This window comes from Lytechinus variegatus, chromosome 1, assembly GCF_018143015.1.
Source record: "Lytechinus variegatus isolate NC3 chromosome 1, Lvar_3.0, whole genome shotgun sequence".
NCBI classification, from domain to species: domain Eukaryota; kingdom Metazoa; phylum Echinodermata; class Echinoidea; order Temnopleuroida; family Toxopneustidae; genus Lytechinus; species Lytechinus variegatus.
Window position 1 is genome coordinate 32,657,317 of NC_054740.1, and position 21,550 is coordinate 32,678,866.

A 21,550-nucleotide genomic window follows, 5' to 3' on the forward strand; every position below is an offset into this window, starting at 1 on the left:
AATAAAAGCAATACTATAATTACCCATTATGGTGACATCAAAACCCATGTTATACACAATTTCTCTCAGTTGCTCCATTGTGATAGTGTTTGGGTCAAAGGTCACAATGGCATTTTCTTCTTTCAGGCTGACCTTGGCTGACCTCACAGCGGGGTTATCCAATAACATTCCTTCTATACTCTTAACACAAGAATTACAAGTCATCCCTTGGATACCCAGTACTCCTGTTTCAGTTCTTTCATTGTCAGGGTCCGGCATGAAACAATCAAACCCCATATCATAAATTGCATCCCTGATGGCTAGCAAGGTCGTGACCTGGGGGTCAAAGGTCACAGTTGCTGATTTTCCTTCCAGGGATACCTGTATAGATGACAAGCCAGGATGATCTGAGATGGTGCCTTCAATACTTTTCACGCAAGAACCACATGTCATTCCTTCAACACGAAGGGTTGCAGTTTGATTCTTGTCACCCGTGTCCACATCAAAGCTCTCTGGGAGGGTAGCTTCAAAACCCATGTCATATATTGCAACGCGAATATCCTCTGCTTTGACCTGAGATGACATGTACTTCACATCTGCTATTTTATCTTGAAGTGAAACCTTGATGCTGGAGACTCCTTGCATTGCACCTATCCTGTCTTCGATTGACCGCACGCAAGATTGGCAAGTCATTCCTTCGATACCAACAATGACCATGGCAAGAAGTGCCCCATTGTTAATGGTCGGTGAGGTGTTACCAGGAAGTGTAGCATCAAAGCCCATGTCATAAATGGCTTCTTTAAGTTTCTCTGCACTGGTCAGGTTTGCATCATATGTGATGGTCCCTTCTTTGTTGACCAGTGAGACAGCGATTGTTCTAACACCAGGAAGTGATCCTATGTGACCCTCAATGGACTTCACACACGAGCCACATGTCATCCCTTCAATTCCAATCACAACACTCCTGTCCTCTTTCTCACCGTCTCCAGAAACTGATCCATTTGCAATAGCAGCTCCAAATCCTAAAGAGTTGATCTCCTCCACAATGTCTGGGAGATTCGCTCTATTCCTGTTAAACATTATGACTCCTTGCTTCTTCTCTAAAAGAACCCTGATTTTCTCCACACCGTCTTTACCTGACAGCTTCTCCTCAATCTTCTTCACACAAGAGTGACAAGTCATTCCTTCAATTGATACAATGCTGCATTCCACATCAGACGCATGGCTTCTTAAACAAGCATCAAATCCCATATCATAGATCATATCCTTCAATGCTGATTGGTCAATCCTTGTAGGATCAAAGGCCACCGATGCGCTCTTGTCTGACAGTGATACCTGTATAAACAAAACACAATGAACAAAATATGCAAAGCAATTACTGATCATCTCAAACAAATTGTCTTAGTAATAAATCAGTGAATAAAAAGACAAATATCAATAACGAGGTGGACACAGGAGTTCCATGTTTGCTATTAACTGTCCTTTGTCCTTTTGTACAGCTAAATGTACCTTCTAATAACTGTAATAAAGATTCAAATATAAATCATGTCATAATGTGTAGATTCATGAGGAAGTGCCTACATGTACATGTAAACGTACACGCAAAAATAAAAGGTAAATATATTAAGCCCGGTTTCACACTGAAGGATAGCCAAAACCCAAACCTCACAGCATAAAGATAATCAACTCTGTTTGATTGTTTGCAGTTCTTCTACATGTACATGTACAGTATATACTTCAAACAGGATTAAATGAAAATGGACTTTAAACTGCATTGGGGTGACAAAACTATTGAGAGATCTTTCTTTTTAAACTGCCAGATTGTGACTGCACAAATAAGAAAATAATAAAATCAATCCTACATGTATGAAATAAGAAAGAAAATAACCATGTATACATTTAAAAAAGCTCTCTGTACCTATGCTCCACAGCCTATAGATTCATACAGCCCTTTAACTACTGTGCGTATGAAACTGATAACCATTGGAACACCACAGGACACACACATTAGGCGGTGCTGCACAATCCCCAGGTTGCCCAATCTCGAGATTTTAGCCGATTAGTCCTCTTCGCGATTAATCTCGAGGTTCAAGAAACCCCGTCTCCACCATCGCAAGAAGAGCGATTCCCGCTCGAGCGATGCATCGATGCATTATGGTCTGACGCCATAAAAAAATAATCCCGAGTGCGTCTGCACCTACGAATTAGCACAATAATTTGTAAAATAGCACCCTATTTTGCAAATAATCCCAATTTGACTTGGGATTACAATCTTGAGATTAATCCTATGAACTAGCGCGATAATTCTCCATTGCAAATAATCTCGAGATGTTCAGATCGGGATAATTTGCCAGATCAGAAATAGCGCGCTAATTTGAAAACTTGGGATGGTGCAGACAGCCCTATTGTTTATCTTCCTCGGAAAGAGAAGATAAACATGGACAGACATCCATCATCATCTAAATCTCATAGGGAACATCTACGTACAAACACACAGTATGCACAGATGACGTACATGTACAGTTGACCTTCAAATGATGATAAGCAGGACAATTTATGTGAACAAAATACATTCTACATGTATCTGAATATGTATGTACCAGTATTTCTGTTGAACATAATATTCATGATCAATCATCTTTATGACAATAGACACACAATATTTCTGGATCTTGGCAAAATACTTCTTGCCACTATCCCATATCAGCAGACATCCAATACTGAATTCAAATTTTGGTTGGGCCTGAAAATAATGTGTTTGCAAGTACTCTACTGCCAGTCAATAGCAAAATAAAGCAAAACTGATATGCTGTCAAAGTTTTTTTTTCCAAATCAAGATTTAAAACGATGAGAGGCGAAATATACTGTACAATCTACATGTATAGATGACAATTATCTTTTGGGGACCAGAAAGACAATTCCTTGTTGTGATATATTTGGCTACATACTGTCATTGGCGGCGGAAGCCAAAAATTTTAGAAGGGGACAACCCAAGAAAAAAATTTGACAAGCAAAAAAAAAAAAAAAAAAGGTTCTCAACCTAAAAATTTTAGGGGGGATGCGTAGGAAAATAAATTGACAAGCAAAAAAAAAAAAAAAAAAAAAAAGGTCATTAACTACAATTTAGGGGGGGGGGACCGTCCCCCCTCCTCAAATTTAGGGGGGGACACATCCCCCCCGCTTCCGCCGCCTATGCATACTGTACATATACATCAGAAGTAAAAATATGGAGTACAGTGAGAGAATCAAATAATGAGAGTTCGAATTTTTTCGAACAAAACTGATTAAATGAAGGGAGTATCGTTTTAATGTCACATGGAGACCTGTTCTCCAATAAACTGTATGAACAATGTGCACTGTAATTGTATCTAAAATAGAGCACACATTACATCTAGATTCTGGCTGTTGGAAGCCTCGTGCAATTATCTAAAAACAGTTCATGATTTGTACATGCAAATATTTCATTCAATCAGTTAATCATGAAAAAATCAAGATTGCTCAGTAGACACAAGACAACAATGTCTGTGGTATAAAGTTAAAGCTTCAACTAGTATAAATTTCTAAGGAGTGCATTAACTGTATCCCATTTTGAAAAAAAAAAAACAATAACCATCTTTAACATATTAAAGGAAGATGAAAACCATTCAGTTCAAAGCTTGATTAATGCATTACATTCATGTACTACCCTGTACAAATATTATTTATATCCAAAAAATAATTCCTGTCCATAGTGTCCTGTGCAATCATAGAAAAATTAAATAAGCCAAATTTGTTAATGATTTCCATTCAATAGTGATACTTCTTGAAAGGAAGAGGATCATGATTGTACAAATGAACTTTATTAAAAGTCACTGTACATGTAAGCATTATTTTGTATCATGACTGTATTATGCCATTTCACACTGTACAAAGAATAAGAACTGGACATAATCTCATATACTTATTAATGTTCTTAAGTGGGGATTTTCTCTCAAATAACATTCTAATCTACATGTAAATTGTTCTGGGTAATTGTAGTCTGTTCTCATTAACGGTAAAATTTGTGTTTCATGGTCATGTGAAATTATTAATAAAACAGCATGAAATCCTGTCCAATGACTTGTTTAGAGACCTGTCAAGTCCATCCAAACGAAAAGTTGATTTTGAAGTAATAGAAAAGAATCAAACATGCATAACATCTGTTTCATGAAAGTAAGCAAAATTTTACAATTCTTGAATTCCATGAAAATTAGCTGTTCAGGTGGACTTTGCCTTTTAATGTCATGAAGATTACATTGAATATTCTATTGTAGATATAATTTTTAATTTAACTTTAAAAGATAGGACAGCTTTTCAAAAAGTATGTAAACATGCATGGAGATAAAAGGGAGAAGTGCAGTAGTCAAGGCTAAGATTTTTTCTTTCAATTTTGGACAGGAAAAATTAATTTCATAGTAAAGGTAGTGTGTTCGATTATCATGTAAAATTACCTTAACGAGATAGACTCCATTTGAATCACCCACATGCTCCTCTATGTTCCTCACACAGGAGTTACAAGTCATCCCTTCTACATCAATTATTGCAAGCTGCAACTGACGATGTCCTCCACTCTCTGTTGCCATGGTAACAAACGTGATAATGGCTTCCTGGATAATAAGAAAACAGAGGTTGATCAAATTTTATTCTTTGTGAGCTGAATTTAAGGGTGAGCTCTTAGGTTTAGGGGAGAATAAAAACAATATTTTCTCCAGATATCTTGTTGCTATACCAGTACTAAAAAAATCTTATCGCTTCATTGCATTACATATTACGATGAAATTTCAATTTTCATTTTTTTTTACTATCTCAAAAATTTCTTTTACACCCAACAATACAGAAGTGGAGTAAAAATTGTTTTCCATGTACCTGATTAAATGCACAATTGTTCTGTAAACCACCCAGTGAAAGACACATACAATTAATGAATTTGCTTTCTACTTTTCTAGTATGCAAGTTCATGTACATGTATCTACACACATGTAGCATCATGGTCTAGTGGTTATGATTCTCATCCGAGGGTCATGGGTTCGATTCCACTCCATGGCGTGTTTTCCTTCAGCAAGAAATTTACCCACTTTTTGCTGCACTCAACTCAGGTGACATGAATGCGTACCTGGTAAGAATTTATTCCTTGAAACGCAGCGCTCTTCAAAGTTTTTTTATTAAAGGGGAAGTTCATCCTAACAATATTTTGGTTTGATAAAAGCAGAAAATTTATGCAATACTGCCCTCAATTTATTGCAATAATAATTCAACACTGTTGTATTATTAATAGCAATAAATTGAGGGCAGTATTGCATAAATTTATTTTACAGGCTTTAAAGAAAATTACAATGTTTCAACTTAGCCCATGTTCCAACTAACCCCGGTCTCCCCTACACGCACGCTACTTGCAGATTTTGCATGTTTTACTAGTGAACACTACAGTGTGTATTTTGTTTGAAATGGTATGTTTATCTTTTATGTTAATAGATGCTCTTAAGTTTTATCTAAGTTCAAATGCCATTAGAAAAACAAATTTCGTTCATGCTCGAGCGAACATGAAACATTTTTGTCAGGGGTTCAAAAAATGAGCCTCTTCTCGGGCCTCCTCTTAACATTTTCAACATCATTGCCATGATCTTTTAATTATGCTGTCAAATTATTTATAAAGCTACATGTACATGTATTGATTTACTTGAGCCAGAGAAGGAATAAATTTTCATTATTAGGGGCTATTTTTGCCATAATGGGGCGATGGCTGAATTTTGGGGGTATTTTTTTTATAATTTCAAGGGGTTCTTTTTCCCAACGAGTAATTATGCTCTGAAAGCATATCTCATTATTCTGATGTATGTAGAACATTGTTTGTCTTAATTTTCTTGCATATTGATAGGGCAAATATTGCGGCAACTTGATAAAAGATGGTCGCCCAAAGCATTATACATGTATTTTGCACATTTTAGGGCTATTTTGGCTGTCATGAGAGCAAAATCGCCCGTCACCCTCATGTTTTCCCTGCACTGACCAGAATTGTTTTGTGTTTTCATTTAAATAGGTTATCTTTTAGCATTGAATATTCCTTCATACATATGTAAGTCAGAAAAAACATTTTTGTCATCCCAAGCTAGGAGATTTTAATTGTTAATGGGGAGAGCATGTAAATCATTTTAAAAATCATTTAATTATGTGCAATAGAGATTGTGGTGCCTCTAAAAGACATGAATCTTTTTGTTAAGGGGACATTGATTCCTTGAACAAGTCAAATTGTGTGAATGACAATGACAGGGCAATATTTAATGCAGGAAAGGATTCATGTTTTTCAAAGGCACCATAACCTTTGCAGCACAAAATGAAATGGTTTTCATAAACTACAAGCTCTCCAACTAACAGTATTTAAAGATATCATATATTCAAACAAGTGGAATGCCTCTGGTGGTCTCACCTGCATCATGCGATTCAATATAGCAGCAATGCTGACTTTGAAAACTACTAAATTATTCACAAAAATCACCATTCATATAATGATACAATAGTACATGTACGTTCATTGATATTTGACCTTGATCATGTGACCTAAGACTTGTCAGTGAAACTTGATTACCCATATCCACATTTCATACACTATATGTATATCTATAAACTTTGAACAGCAATCTAATAATTACCTCCAAAATGGCCAAAGTTCAATGACCTTAAATGACCTTTGACTTTTGTCATGTGACCTGAAACTCGGACAAACTTTTCAAAGATACTGGATTACTCTTATTGTCCAAGTTTCAAGAATCAGATCCATAAACATTCAAAGTTATGATAGTAATTCAACAGATATCCCCCCCCACATGGCCAAAGCTAATTGACCTTTGACCTTGGTCATGTGACCTGAAATTTGCACAGGATATTCAGTGATACTTGATTACTCTAATGTCCACGTTTTATGAACTAGACCAATAAACATTCAAAGTTATGATGGTAATTTAACAAAACCCCAACTTAGCCAAACTTCATTGACCTTACATGACCTTTGACCTGAAACTTGCACAGGATGTTCAGTGATACTTGATTACTCTTATGTCCAAGTTTCATGAATCAGATCCATAATCTTTCAAAGTTATGATGGTAATTCAACAGATACCCCCATTATAGCCAAAGTTCTTTGACCTTTGATCTTGGTCATGTGACCTGAAATGCGCACAGGATGTTCAGTGATACTTGATTATACTTATGTCCAAGTCTTATGGACTAGTCCTATAATATTTCAAAGTTATGATGGTAATTCAACAGATACCCCCAATTTGGCCAAAGTTAATTGACCCTAAACGACCTTTGACCTTGGTCAAGTGACCTGAAACTCAGGCAGGATGATAAGTAATACTTGATTAAACTTATGGCCAAGTTTCATGAACTAGGTCCATTTACTTTCTAAGTTATGCTGTCATTTCAAAAACTTAACTTCAGGTTAAGATTTGGTGTTGATGCTGCCGGCGCCATCGGAAAAGCGGTGCCTATACAGTAGTCTCACTCTGCTATGCAGGTGAGACAAAAAATGATCATAATTCAAGTAAATCAATAGTTTTGTATAAATGAATTTGGACAGAATAATTTTTAAATTATGACAAAGACAATGAAAAGGATACATGTAAGAGGCTGCTGATCAGCAAGAAGTCTGATGATCGATATTTTCTCATTAAATCTGCCATTTTGGCGTATGCCTTTTTTAAAACCCCTGACAAAATTGATTTCAGTTCATCCTCGCCCAAACTCAGGAAAATTTTAACTCATTAGACCGACATTGCCTTTCTTTTAAAGGGGAATCCAGCCTTGGTCATAAAATGTTGTGTTGGAAAGAAGAAAATAAATAAAAAAAATTGTGAAAGTTTGAAGGAAATCGGATAAGCAATAAGAAAGTTATGGCCGTTTTAAAATCGAGATCTCTAATACTATGTAGATTTCAAATTGGCAACTGAGTAAGAAAATTATGACAAGGGGCAAGGACACCAAAATCATAGGCCATGTACTTAATTATCAGGGATTTGTGGTTTTTCGCCTAAATACCCTTTCCCCTGGGGCAGTAATGTAAATATGACCCTGGTAGCATATTTTTTATGTCCTCATGAAAGAAAATTACAGTTTGAGCCTTGAAGTAAAACTTTCAAAAAAAATGACATTTTAGCAATTTTCCATACGGGTCATTCCATCTGGATTCACCCAGTGGTTGCACCCGACCGTCTCAGAATTCGTTGTAAATTGGTACACATGAAATTCACCATGGCTCACGCACAAAACAAAAAAATTATTCAAATCGGTCCGTCGGTTCTCGCGCTACGGCCCGCCCTTTTCTCCTTGTTTTGACAAAAATGGGCGTGACCTTCAACTTTCAATGGCCATTGCGTCATAACATGTTGACCAATTTTCACAAAACTGGTACCATTTAATAGGAAATTCAGAGAGGAATCCAAAACATGCATCAAATAATGTCTTAGAGCGATTTATAAGGTAATGACCCTTGACCTTTACTTTGACCTTGAATTTGACCCCCGGACAAATAATTTTTTTACTTGATTTTCGTGTATGTTAATTATTTGTATGATATTGACAAAATATGTTAAAACCAATGATGATATTTTATTTCTTCACCTTTAAAAACTCTTCCAAAGATTCACACTAGTCCCACATACTGATATTCATGTTAGTAAAGTGTTCAAAAGTTACATGATTTCTTCTAATCTTTACAACTTTAAAAAAATCATCACTTTTGTTTGTCTGATATTGTTCAAACTTTCACCTACCAGCTTGTCTGATTTATTGTTTTCCTCTTTGGATTCCCCTTTAAGTTTTGAAGGCAAGATGTGACACACTTGTGAAGTCGGAAAATGACCATCGCCCAAAAAATTAAAAACCTTCCTTAATTCATAAATCGGCGTCAAGAAAACACCGCCTGAGAAAGAAAGGCCGAACAAAAATTTATAATATTCATGAATTATGCAAGCAAAAAATCATTTTAAAAAAACCCAATTTTGCTCACCCATTTCATATTTTTAGCATCAAAATACATGTACCTCTCCGAACTAGAAATTATTCATGCTCAAAAAGATAGAAAATTGATGTTTCATCGATAGCGATGATATGAGAAAATAAAACCCCAAAGCCAGATCTCGCGAAACTCTATCTTTTAAAGATTGTAACCTTTTTCAGAGATGTACCCCGGGGGGGGGGGGGGGTCACTCTCCACATGGACTGCTACCCACCCGTGTCCGACAACCTCAGAAATGCACCCTGAACGGCGTAAAACTAAATTTGCAACCCTAAATGGCGTAACCCATGAGAAAAGCCACCCTAAGTGGCGTTAAAAGGGGAAAAGCCCCTAATTCAATACACTAAGTGGTGTAAACATATTATATATCGAAATTGATTAATTTGATACCATACTGATTACTGATGTTAAATTTATGTTACATACAACAGGTATAAATTCCCGGCATTTAAAAAAAAAATATTGCAACAACCGTAAGTAACGGTGTATTAACCGCACCTTTTTCTCGGCGGGATAGAAGCAAAAGTCGGGGGTGCGGTTTATACACGGTGACGGTCTGAGCCAGCCCGCCGTAACCCCTCCCGTACATGTACGATGTCTGCCAGTTCACAACACATCGAGTGGCCGGGCGTAGCCGCCCAGGCAATGTCGTTTAGAGGGGTATGAGCCGCGGGTAATGGGAAGCGATTATTACAATATTAATTAAATGTTGTCCATAACAAACGCACCCACCTTCATGACACTAATTTTGACTTTATTCTCGATTCAAAGTAGCTAATTTAAAAGAGACGCAAAGCATACTCGGTAATATTTTGTCACTGCTGAGCGAGAGTTGAGTGAGCTTAGAGATTGCGTGGTAATGTGGTCATAGTGCGACTTAAGCTGGCGCTATTCAAAGTCCCGTTTCGCGCCAGCTTTTTTTTTCCTTCCTGTTTGCTTTTCATAAGATACCATGTAAACTGCGCACGAGAGAGACGGCATGAAGCCGTAAAAAACAACTGGAAAAAATTCCATTTCTTCAAATGTTTCTTGAACCTTTCTGTAATCCCGTATCCAAAATTCATGCTATGAGTAAGCTTTTTCGGTATTGATATTTTCAATACCGGTATTACTAATAGCTTCAATACCGGTATACCGACTAATACCGAGTAAATTCCCAATTTATTGTGCAGTGTCCAATGTTTGTTTAGCCCTGATATGGCCTCGGATAAAGAGGGGATGCTTGTGGTCAGCTGAGGAATGCTCAGCATGGTCCATTCTCATTGACAAAAACTTTCTCTTTCTTTACCAAAAGTTATACGATCATGCTCTCTCCCCAACGAGAGCTGTGAATTACCTGTGCATGTGTGCAAAATTATCTCAGCAAGCACATGGTACGAAATCAATAAGTCAAGTTGCCAAATGCTACACCGCACAAACTCACTGCTACTTACTTTGCTAAACGTGTGTACATGCCCTAACTTCCAAGCACCAAAATTCCCTGCTAAAACTGTCAAGGATATATATGCGTGATTTTCCCTTCACCGATCTGGCCCCACTCATTCACATTCAGATTCGCCCCTTTTGTTTACCACTCACATCAACACGTGTTCGTCGAAGGTTCAAAGTTTGTTGACCTCAAATTTTGACGTCTCGTAAATAACTTTTCTTATACATGTAAATGTCCATTGTGTTGACCCCCCTCTTGTGAATCTCCACGTTGTCTAAAAGTAAACCCCTCCCCCCCTAAGCTTCTTATCCCCCGGCTGCCTCTTTCTCACTCATTTTTTCTTGATTTTGTTTTTCTTTTTCTCCCCAGCCCCTTAATTCTTCACTCTCTCTTTCCCATCGGCCCATTCTCTCCCCGTCACCACCCCTCTCTTACCACGAACAATCAACTTCCTCCTCTTCTCCGAGTCTCGATCTTCCCCTCTTTTTTTGTCAATTTCATGCCAAATTTTAGTTGATCAACATCTTATCACGCCACGAGACCATCATAAATTTAAATTACAATCAATCCAATAGTTTTATTTTATTCATGACCGCACATGCACAAAACGGATACAACACCCATCACAAATCACACAAATATTCTCAGCTACTTTCTTACGATCACTTCACAGATCAAAATAAACAAGAGGGATGGCGTAACATTTTTTTCCTGTCAATGTTATCAACATTTTCTGTCTTTTTTTATTTCATATTTAATTCATTTATTCATTAATGTATTATTTTTTTCTTTATGTATTTATTATTATTATTTTTTTTTGGGGGGGGGTCAGACGATTTTTGTAGCAGGCTTATAGTATAAAAGTAAACTTGTCATAATTGAAACATGGACTCTACCACAAAGAGCAGTCCAGGAAAAAAAAACATTGCATGAAGAAAAAAAAGTGTTAATAGATCATAATTTGATAAGATGTACGGCATGACTGGTACTGTATCGTAGTTTGCAATGTAATGGCAGTGCTATGTGTGTGTACACTGTGACTGTGAGGTGAGTGAGTGTGTAAGTTGCCAATATTGTCGGGACCGTTCTTTCTTTGTAACATTTGTAGATAAATTGATCAAGAACAGCAGATTTCCGCATACCGGTAATCTCTTTGGATTCTTTGAAATCCTAAAAACTTAGATTTTGTTTCTTCGTACCTCAAATATGCATGTAAATGTGAGAAGAATTTTTTGTTTTTAGTCCAAAGTTGGGGGTGCGGTTAATACACCATTACTTACGGTAAGCTAGTAATGCCAGCATAACTTACTCTCAATGACACCTCTCTTAGCCACTTTGAATAGCCATCTTTTAGCCTTTCAATGAATGCAAGTGAAAAATGTTGCTTGCCTTGACTGACTGATGCATCACTTAAAATTCATTTTACCAATTTCATCAAAACTTGAAAAATGGAATCCATACCAGTTAATGTATTGAAAAATACATACATTAAAGTAAACCTCTATGTATCTTCTTTTTTTTTAAATTGATAATTAAAAATAAATCATAGGAATCCCTGGTATGAATCAAACAAAATGGTATAGACTAAAGGCATAAACCCTAGGCGTGCTGCCTATATTATAGAGCCGGGTGTAAGACTAGAGACTATACTGTACAGGGGTTTTCTCTACATGTATGTTAGTGATGCACTGGCTGGCGTGAGCAAGAATTATTTTGTATCCCTTAACCCTAATTCTCCCGGGGGGAGCCATAATGGCCCCCCCCCTCAACAATTTTCGCGATATATCTGCTGCGCGAAATTTTTTCACCTCGCAGCTCACTGACTTTTTACATCCAAAACTGGTATCGATAACAAAAGATTCTAAAATGGCGACGTAAACAGACTGGGTAAGTTACGCTCGTGCTCTTATGTTTTTTTTCAAATTTAGTACTATTTATTTAATAAACATAATTAAATTTATTACTAACGGGGAGTTAATATGGTTTGGGCCCATTTTGATTTACGTGAATTGGGCTCCAAACCTAACGGATAAGTGTTGATTTAGCCTGACTTGGATCGTGGGAATCTCATTCCTACACGGAGTCTTATGGGATCCAATTCCAGGCGTCACTGAGGAGTAAGCCCACGGAGTAAATGTTTTTTACTCCCCAGACTAGTGTTGTCAGTCGGTCCGGGATCGGGATGAATTCCCGGCGGTCTGAGGCTCCGAGACGGTTCCGGGATCAATCAACTTAGACCGTATCCCGGCAGGAAAATAAAATCAATAATGGCCAAATTCATGTTGTAATATTTCCCTAATTAGTAATTGTACTTACGAAATACGAGAGAACAATTTAGTTTCAACTGGCTGTGTGCACATGCACCTCGAAATATTACGCAATTACATAGCTATCTGTACTCGTCGATCGCATGAGCATGCACGCAATCTAGCTTTGCACACGGCTCCGAGAGATCTACGCAGACAACAATCGTCTACTGTATAGTCTCATGTGCAGACCTCTTTCGCCTCAGTTCGTTTTACCGAGTCATTCATTTACCCCATACTTTCGAGTTGAATCTGCTACGATATGTATGGACTAGTGAATTTATCATGAAATAATTTACTAACAATTGACGATGATGATCTATGAGTATTTGCAAATTTAGTCATTTAAAAAAAGTCGACATTAATTTTGTGATGATTGTATTTGTTGGGGTATTTTTTTGCGAAAAGGTTTGCAAATAACAACTAGACGAATGCGCACCATGTTTCATGGTGCGGGACGAGCCGGGATCCCGATAAGGAAATTTTGAAGTTGCCGGGACGGTTTCGGACCGGGATTTTTTTTCTAGATAACAACACTACCCCAGACACCTCCAGGCTACTTCGCCCGAGGTAGAATATCAGTACTTATTGATGAGGAGGCAAGGATGCGCGCTCATCTATGCACCTGTTTGCACATTTGCGCTAGCGCAAACCGGAACTACTTTCTATTTTTTTAAGCGAGAGAAAAGAAATGTTTACATTTCGGAATCGAAGAATCATCGAGAAATCAAGGAGTTTGGTAGTGGATCGTATTACCGAACAATTTTCATGAATTCAATCATATCAAAAACATTATTCTCATAAAATTCACCAAACTTTAACCATAAATACACAATTACCTACAAAATATAAATATGTAAAAAATTTGACGAAATCGTTTTTCCTTTTGACGATATTAGCTTCCAATTGGACCCCTCTCCGCATGTGAAATATTTTGGTCACTTAAAAGGTATCGTATTACCGAACATATGTTTTCTTTTCTATGGGAAAAGTTGAGAAAACAACAAAATCACTGATGAGCTATTTTGACCATATTTTATTATTTTTAGAATATTAAGACTTTGAAAATGTATTTTTGACCATTTTTCATCATCTATTCTTTCTATTCAAGTTCCCTTTCGAAAGATGTTGCAAAGAATTGAGCGTATTATCAGTAGAGGCGCTGGTCCAAAAATTGGGATTGTCCCAGAAAACAAGGATATCCTCATAAACCAAGACAAATCATGTCTTGATAAATTGAGACTGTCCTTGTTTATGGGGACGTTTTTTTTTCACTTCCCCCCTACGGGACAAAGACAGCAATTACGGAAATTGAGAGTGCTAAAAATAGATTCAGTGACCTCAATTCCCCCCAGTTCACCGTCTATTTTTCATGACTTACCGTCTTCCAATAATCTTGTTATGAAACCTGATATGTTTACATTGACTAGCACACTTGATTGGTGTCGGCACTTGACAGGTGAATGAACATTCCTAGATTTCTTGTGTGAAGAAATCCTTATAAACTGAGACAGTCCCTGTAAACTGGGACGATCCCAATTTTCTGACCAGCGCCTCTACTGATTATTTATTTTCTGACGCGTTCGGTAATACAACTTACAAGACCGGTCGGTAATACAATCATTCACTATACCACAAGGTAAAAACGTTGATGTCCCCTGGGGGCATCAAGTACAATTATGCCCGAAGTAAATGTTTTTTTACTCCCCAGACACCTCCAGGCTACTTCGCCCGAGGTAGGATATCAGTCACCTCCATTCTCACGCGACAGGTCCCCGTGCCTTGCGGCGTAATATCCGCACCATAACTTAGTCTTACCGGTGGTGCTATGCTCAAATTAATTTTAAACTGGTAATATTTTATACTCACGATTTTCAGGAAAGATTATGTGGATCTAAATCTGTATCATATGAGAGTTGTTGGCCGAGTCGGTCCTGTTCCAAATTGTCGAAATGTAAGGTCACAATATTTAATGCACAGAACTTCGAAGATGAAATCGCATTTCGACGGAGCATTTGATGGATGATATGTGATGAGCTTGGCCGTGACGTGCGCGCGCGCGTAGTACATGCGTGCCGACCGACCGTGCGCGGATATTGCGATCGTTCATGCACAATAATTATATTCTGTTGCAATTTTGCAACTGAAAGATCAACGTTCGCTGTACAGCAAATCATTCAACGAGCAGATTAGCAATCAATCACTAATTTGCAATTAACTGCAAGACATATGATTGATTTAGGGACCAAAAATAGACTTGCAATTGATCGCAAGTTTCTTGCAACACCCGGTCATGACGTGGGGTTCCACGTTCCAATTCAATGGGCCCCCCCCCCCCGCCAGCCCCCCTATCACGAGCCAGACAAAAATATCGAACTCTCATTATTTTCTACACCCTTTAAACACATTCTTGCTAATTTTACTAGTTGAACTGAGGAAAAACCTTCTTGATTTGACCCGGGATTTGACCTTATATCAAATTATATCAGTTGAGATAAAACATTATTATTTGCATTAGAATAAAATGCAACAAAAGTACAAGCTAAAATTATTATTATATTTTTTAAACAGTAAAAATCAATGAACAGATATAAAAAGGTATATAATATGCCCGGATAATATGCGAGGGATATAAACCCCTCAAAAAAAGTTTGGAAATCTGTACGTGTTTGATCATTAACTCTTGTTATGATCATGCCATCATGAAAAGAGCAAGATTAAAAAGTGTCGGCAGGTCTGAATTGAAAAAACGAGCAAAAAAGTTTGGAAATCTGAGTTTTGCCATTAATTTCTCTCAACCAATTTATTGACCTGAAACTGAATTAAAAACTCCCAATTTAAACACAATGCATATTTTACATCATTCAAAAGATAATTTAAATTTCTTTAATTTCTATGTAATAAAGCTCCAATTCAGTAGACTTTGTGATTTTGAACCTTGTTTTCGAAAGTGATTGTGAATGCACAAAAAAGGGTTAAAATTGAGGAAATTAAAATACATGTAATAATTATCCCGCGCGAAACACGGAAGCTAAAGCGTTCTATATATATATTTTTTTGTTGGAAAAGAAAAGGATCCCGGGAAAGGGGTATTCTCCAAGCCATAAATGCTTCTTTTGGAAAGAACAGATTTGATTTTAAACAATTTAGCGACAGCTTATCTTTACCTCGCAGAACAGAGGAGAACAAGGCACTGGCGTAAATCCGGTCCGATCGAGCAGTGGGGGGGGGGGGGTGAAAGCAATATATTGACCTGAAACTGAATTAAAAATTTGGGGGACACCCCCACACCTATTAGCACCTATTGTACTACTATAAGCTACAGTTAATATCCAATGCGAGCGAGCGAGCGAACAAATTTTCAGAAGTTTGAAGACATGATGACCAAAACTGTCTTTCATAAAGTGTGATCATTTGATAATGTGGCGAATGAGCATAGCGAGCAAGCAAATTTTCAGGAGATGGAAGAAAGAATGTTGCCCCAAAGCCTCTTACAAGTGGAGTGTAATTATCACATCACGGGCTATAATCTACAGGGGTATATAACTGCGTGCAAATACCATTTTTAATATTCTCTTAAATAGGACTATCAAAATGGTGGTTATCCCGGGTGGTTATCATGGATTTGTTGTGACGTAAACGGATAACAGTTAGTATCCAATGCAAACAAGCTGGCAAATTTTTATAGGAAGAAACAGAAAGGGTGTATCATCAGTAAACTTAAGGATATGCACAAGAAATATATAAAAAGAGCAAATAGGGATTTAAAGGGATGGTCCGGGCTGAAAGTTGGTAAATATAGTAAAATTCACTGAGCAAAATGCCGAAAATTTCATAAAAATCGGATAACAAATAACCAAGTTATTGAATTTTAAAGTTTAGCAATATTTTGTGAAAAAAGTCGTCATGAATATTCATCTGGTGGGCTGATTATGTCACATCTCCACTTGCTATTTTGTATTTCATAATACGAAATTAGGTTTATTCAAAAATTTTCCTCCAAGAACTAGAAAAATTCGACTGAAAACTGATTTAGTGCATTAGATATATATTGCTGCAACTTATTTCATTATAAGGGAGACATATTATTCACACAAGTATGAAATAATGAAAACATTATTATTTTATGTAATAACATAAGAAAACGGAAAGTGGAGATGTGACATCATCAACCCACCTAATGAATATTCATGACGACTGTTTTTCTTTACAAAATATTGCTAAACTTTAAACTTCAATAACTTTATCATTTGTTATCCGATTTTGATGAGATTTTTGGCATTTTGCTCGGTGAATTCTACTCTATGTATTAAGATATAAATATTTTCGCGGACCATCCCTTTAAACAGTTAAATATGGTCGAGTTTTGTTCAATGAAAACTCAATTGCTCTTTGATCAAAGGTGAGATGAGAATGAAAAATGGATGCCCTAATGTTTACATTTGAAGTTCAACTTGCAAGAAACACACTAGTCCTATTATAGCCGAGGTGGAACTAGAGAAAGGGTGAGGGAAACACAGGAGAACTGCACTGTTGTCTTTTAATCGCGCGAAGCGCGGAAGCACAATTTACATATCTAGAGTGAGAGTGCACAAGTTGTTTTGTTAGAAAAAAGAATTAAAAGAAAAATGTAAAGCTACATTTCGTCCCCTTTTTCCTTCGCCTCCTCTTCCCCCCTTTTCTCGTAAGGGGATTTTTTTTGGGGGAGGGGGGGACCGCGCCCCCACCGCTCGCGCTAGTCTGCTGGGCAAACCCTTCACTCGAAACAAGGGTCTGAATGTGCAGCCTACTCATGCCTTGTGTACTGAAGGCTCTCTCGCTTAGCAAGTGCTAGTCTTCGCGCGGAGGCACACTTGTTGATCAAAGTTCCAATGAGGGTCTGTGCCTGCAGACTACGCTCGCGCTTGGATATCGGGGGGGGGGGGTGGTGGGGGATGGATGGTACGTAAGTGTCCTAGAATCCTCCCATTCTTCTTTTTCTTTTCCTTTTTTTTCTTCTTCTTCTTCACTGTCTCCATCTAAGCATTTGGAAGCCGATTCCCCCCCCCCCCTTACCCTCTTCCCTCATGACCGACAGGGCGGGGACAAGGGACAAATCGTCGATTAGGCCGTATAAAGAATGCTTCAAAGATATACATGAAGACAGCCCAATAGCATGCGCGTAATGCCAGCGCAATGTTCAAAATGCGCATAAAACACAAACTTGGATGATGATATGTGATAAATACGGCGAATATGTGGAAGGAATGATAATATGCAAGCATATGCAGCTAAATTTTGTATTTTGTATCATTGTACAGCAGGAACTTTCACGAAGAACGCCATTGTATTTTGAGCGCAGCGATCGGCAGCAAATTATATGAAAATTGCTCATGAAAAAAAAGTTTTGCTGAAACCCCGCGTTATCGAGTGGTTTCGTCCATTGTTACTTCTGGGCCCCGTCTTACAAAGAGTTACGATTGATCCAATCAATCGTAACTCTATGGAAATCCATCAGTGTCATAATTTTTTTATACAGGAAATTGTCAAAGGGCCTTTGTATACAAAGGAGAACACACCAAACTGTCAAGAAATCAATGAATTTAAGGATATACATTAATATCTAGAATTTTTTAAACAAATATGTATGCATTTTATACGTTAACTTTGATGGCTTTCCATAGTTGCGATTAATTGGATCAATCGCAACTCTTTGTAAGACGGGGCCCCAGGAGAGCGTTTCATCAACTTTCATCCGACAAGTTGTCAGATCTGGGGCCCGTTGCAGAAAGAGTTGCGTTTAAACGCAAGTCAAAAAATCAATTGCAAGTAAAAAATGCGCGCTGTTAATTGGTTGAAAATCAAGTTGCGCGTGATTTTTAGAGTTGCGTTTGATTGCAACTCTTTCTGCAACGGGCCCCTGACAAATTTCCTCGTTTCTGATTGGTTTAGAAGCACTGTTTCTATGGCAATTGTCGGATAAAACATGACTTGTCGGATCAAGTCATTTCATGAAACACTCCCCTGAAGGGAAATTTCTTTCAACTTCAAACTTTATATATGATCACTTTAAAAAATAACTGAGTAAAATGCACCTTTAAATGGAAATAGTTTAAACAAGCCGTTTTGTTAAAATGATAAAATAACTAAAAATTGTCATTTACACATGTTGTATCCCTAAAGATTAAATTTTCGGTAATATTGAACAAAACTGGGCAACTAATAAATTTCTGGCGATGTTTGAGAGGACCTTATGTTTGCTTAGAACATTAAAAAATCATTCCATGTTCTAAAACCAGTTTTGGCGCACTTTTGCTCACTCCTGGCACAATGTGCGCTGGCTCCCGGACCCGGGGGGCCACTTGCATGATTGACGAGTGGATACCATGCGCGACAAAAAAAACACATAAAAAGGATGTCTTTTTCAAGATAGGGCACGTTACGTACGTAACGTAATAAGGGTGTCAAAAACACTAAATAATGAAAAAAGGGTACCTATTTTCGCTAGGAAAGCTACGTGTTTAGGGTCGAATTGGCGAAGGTATAAGAAATTAATATTTAAATGTTATATAAAGGATGTACTTTTTGCCCCAAAAGTCAAAACTACATCGACGGCCGACGTCCGTAACATAACAATTGAAATATTGCTGTACTTGTTTAGGGGTTCAATTCAGGGAATACTTGCCAAGAGTATCGTTTTGTTTCCAAAACTTGTTAAGGGTAGGGTTTAAGGCCCCCATCTCACTAGGATGGCGACCATGGCGAGGCGATTGCCCTACAACTTCACTGCGACGGACCTGCGCTGAAGGCGATGGCAAAACGCTGGTAGTACGACGCTGCCACTCTCTTGCCACGATTTGAGGCAGATGTGATGCGCTGCTTCTGCGATCAAAGCGACCGTACAACGAGGCCCATACGCTAATTAGGACCTCGGTACGGTGGTGCTACGAATGGAACGATTGTGTTACGTTCATGATGGGCTCTTGAAACGATTTCAAGCAATCGGCATATTGATCGCGGCACATGAGACATTTTTCAGTCGATTGCCAACCTCCGACCAAGATGGATGTCCAGAATTTGGTTGGACTTATACATCTTAGCATTATACAACAACTTCAATTAGAAGTTGAATACGAGGACAGTAGGAGGAGGCCAAAAAGATACTGGGTCCGATCCTGGCTGTCACTTAAGTCATAATATACAATATATATTAAAATTTCACTCAAAAGATGTCGATGAGCCTAATAGTTAATATGAGGGATGCATCCAGAATTTCATAAAAGAGCATAAAAATGTTTTATATTTTGTTTATTTTTTTTCCACAAAAGTTTGTCACTCAAAATTGTTAGGTAAATTCCTTTCAAATTTGCTTTCAAGAAGTAGTCTACTGATGTGAGAGCACTCATAAGGGGGGGGGGGCACAATGCCAGAATCCCCATAAAGTGTGCTTTCCCAATCAATACATCAGTGATCGAATCATTAAAATTTTAATATTGTTTACTGTCACTGTAGTTAGAATTCATTCTATTTTTAAAACATATTCAATTTATATATTTTTGCGGAGGTAACCCATTTCGTCATCAAGACATGCGAGCGTCTTTTTTCTCTCTCTTTCAAGCTGGCTCAGCAGTTAGATTTTCATCCTCCTACTATAGACCAATTTCACGGCCGGTTTATGTATTTGGCCCTCTATCGGCGACGCCATTGCTGCGGTGGGCAAGTGCGCTGACCGCGATTGGCTCTGTGTACAAATTCAATGAAAGATTACAGATAAGCTCTGATATTGTGTCATTAACTTCATCATAAATCAATAAAATAAAGCATGGACACATGGGTAGACGATGTAAGACAATGGCCATATCTGACCGATGAAGGTATGATGAATTTTTGCACTTTGGCTACTTTTTCCCCTTAGTTTTGTCAGTAAAAGTGAGTTGATGATGACCAAGAATCGCTGTTGGTTTTCATCAGGGAGCTCACTTCTTGTTGCTAGTAAATTGTGTTAGAGTAGCGGGAGAGTGAACGAGACATAGAGTGAGAGAGAGGATGAGAGAGAAGATGAGATAGTGAGAGGGAGAGAGAGAGGGGGATAGTGTTAGATGGAGAGAGAGAGAGAGAGAGGGACTGATATTTCCATCTAAGCATGATCAAATAAATCCCCCTCCCTCCCCCCCCCCCACAAAAAAAACCACCACCACCACCACATTTTATGCAGGCCTATAAGTATCCAAAAGGAGGGGGCAAGGCAAGAGAATAAAACAGAGAGGAAGGAGAAAGGAGGAAGGGGAAGAGAGGGCCAGGGCCCTGTTTCATAAAAAGTTGTTATGCCACTGGCGACGCATTCCTTCATCACGGCCTGGAAACCTATGCAGGGAGTACGGCTTCACACACAAACAGGCTTCATGAGTCCAGGCGAGTGAATTTCACATTCACTTTGCTTCCAATCCTGAAGCTTTCTCCAATTGTTGTGGCAATTGAACACAGCACAGCTGCGACCTGAACTTCTCCGATTAATGCTCATTGTGAATCTTACAAGAAATCTGCTCAATTGGTCCAAAATTAAAAAAAATCGAACGAATGTACCAAATACCCTATTGACTTGTGTACTATAAAAGTTTATTCGCCCACCGCAGCATGGCGACCAGTCTGCTGCCCTCTCACGTTGTGAAATTGGTCTATACCTCCTCCTCCTCCTCCTCTACCACCACCATAACCTCTTGTTCGCTTCCTCTTGGACCGCCGGCATAACAGATTGGGCAGCTTCCCTTTTTGGTCCTTTTTCTGGGAAGTATATTTGAAAACGTCGTGGTGTCGCCTCGTAATCTG

General features: G+C 38.0%; 1 protein-coding gene across 2 annotated transcripts in view; it reads right to left on the reverse strand.

The window, feature by feature from the left end:
• The window catches only part of LOC121411643 (copper-transporting ATPase 1-like), a 36,182-nt gene extending 21,412 nt beyond the window's left edge, over window positions 1–14,770 (reverse strand). For both annotated transcript variants that reach the window (XM_041604462.1, XM_041604471.1), the window contains exons 1-3: window positions 14,615–14,770; window positions 4,449–4,604; window positions 24–1,314 (exon numbers count right to left, since the gene is read on the reverse strand). In XM_041604462.1, coding sequence (XP_041460396.1) covers window positions 24–1,314; window positions 4,449–4,580 — 1,423 coding nt within the window. In that variant the 5' untranslated portion in view covers window positions 4,581–4,604; window positions 14,615–14,770. The remainder of the gene's footprint in view (window positions 1–23; window positions 1,315–4,448; window positions 4,605–14,614) is intronic.
• Between the last annotated feature and the right edge of the window lie 6,780 nt (window positions 14,771–21,550).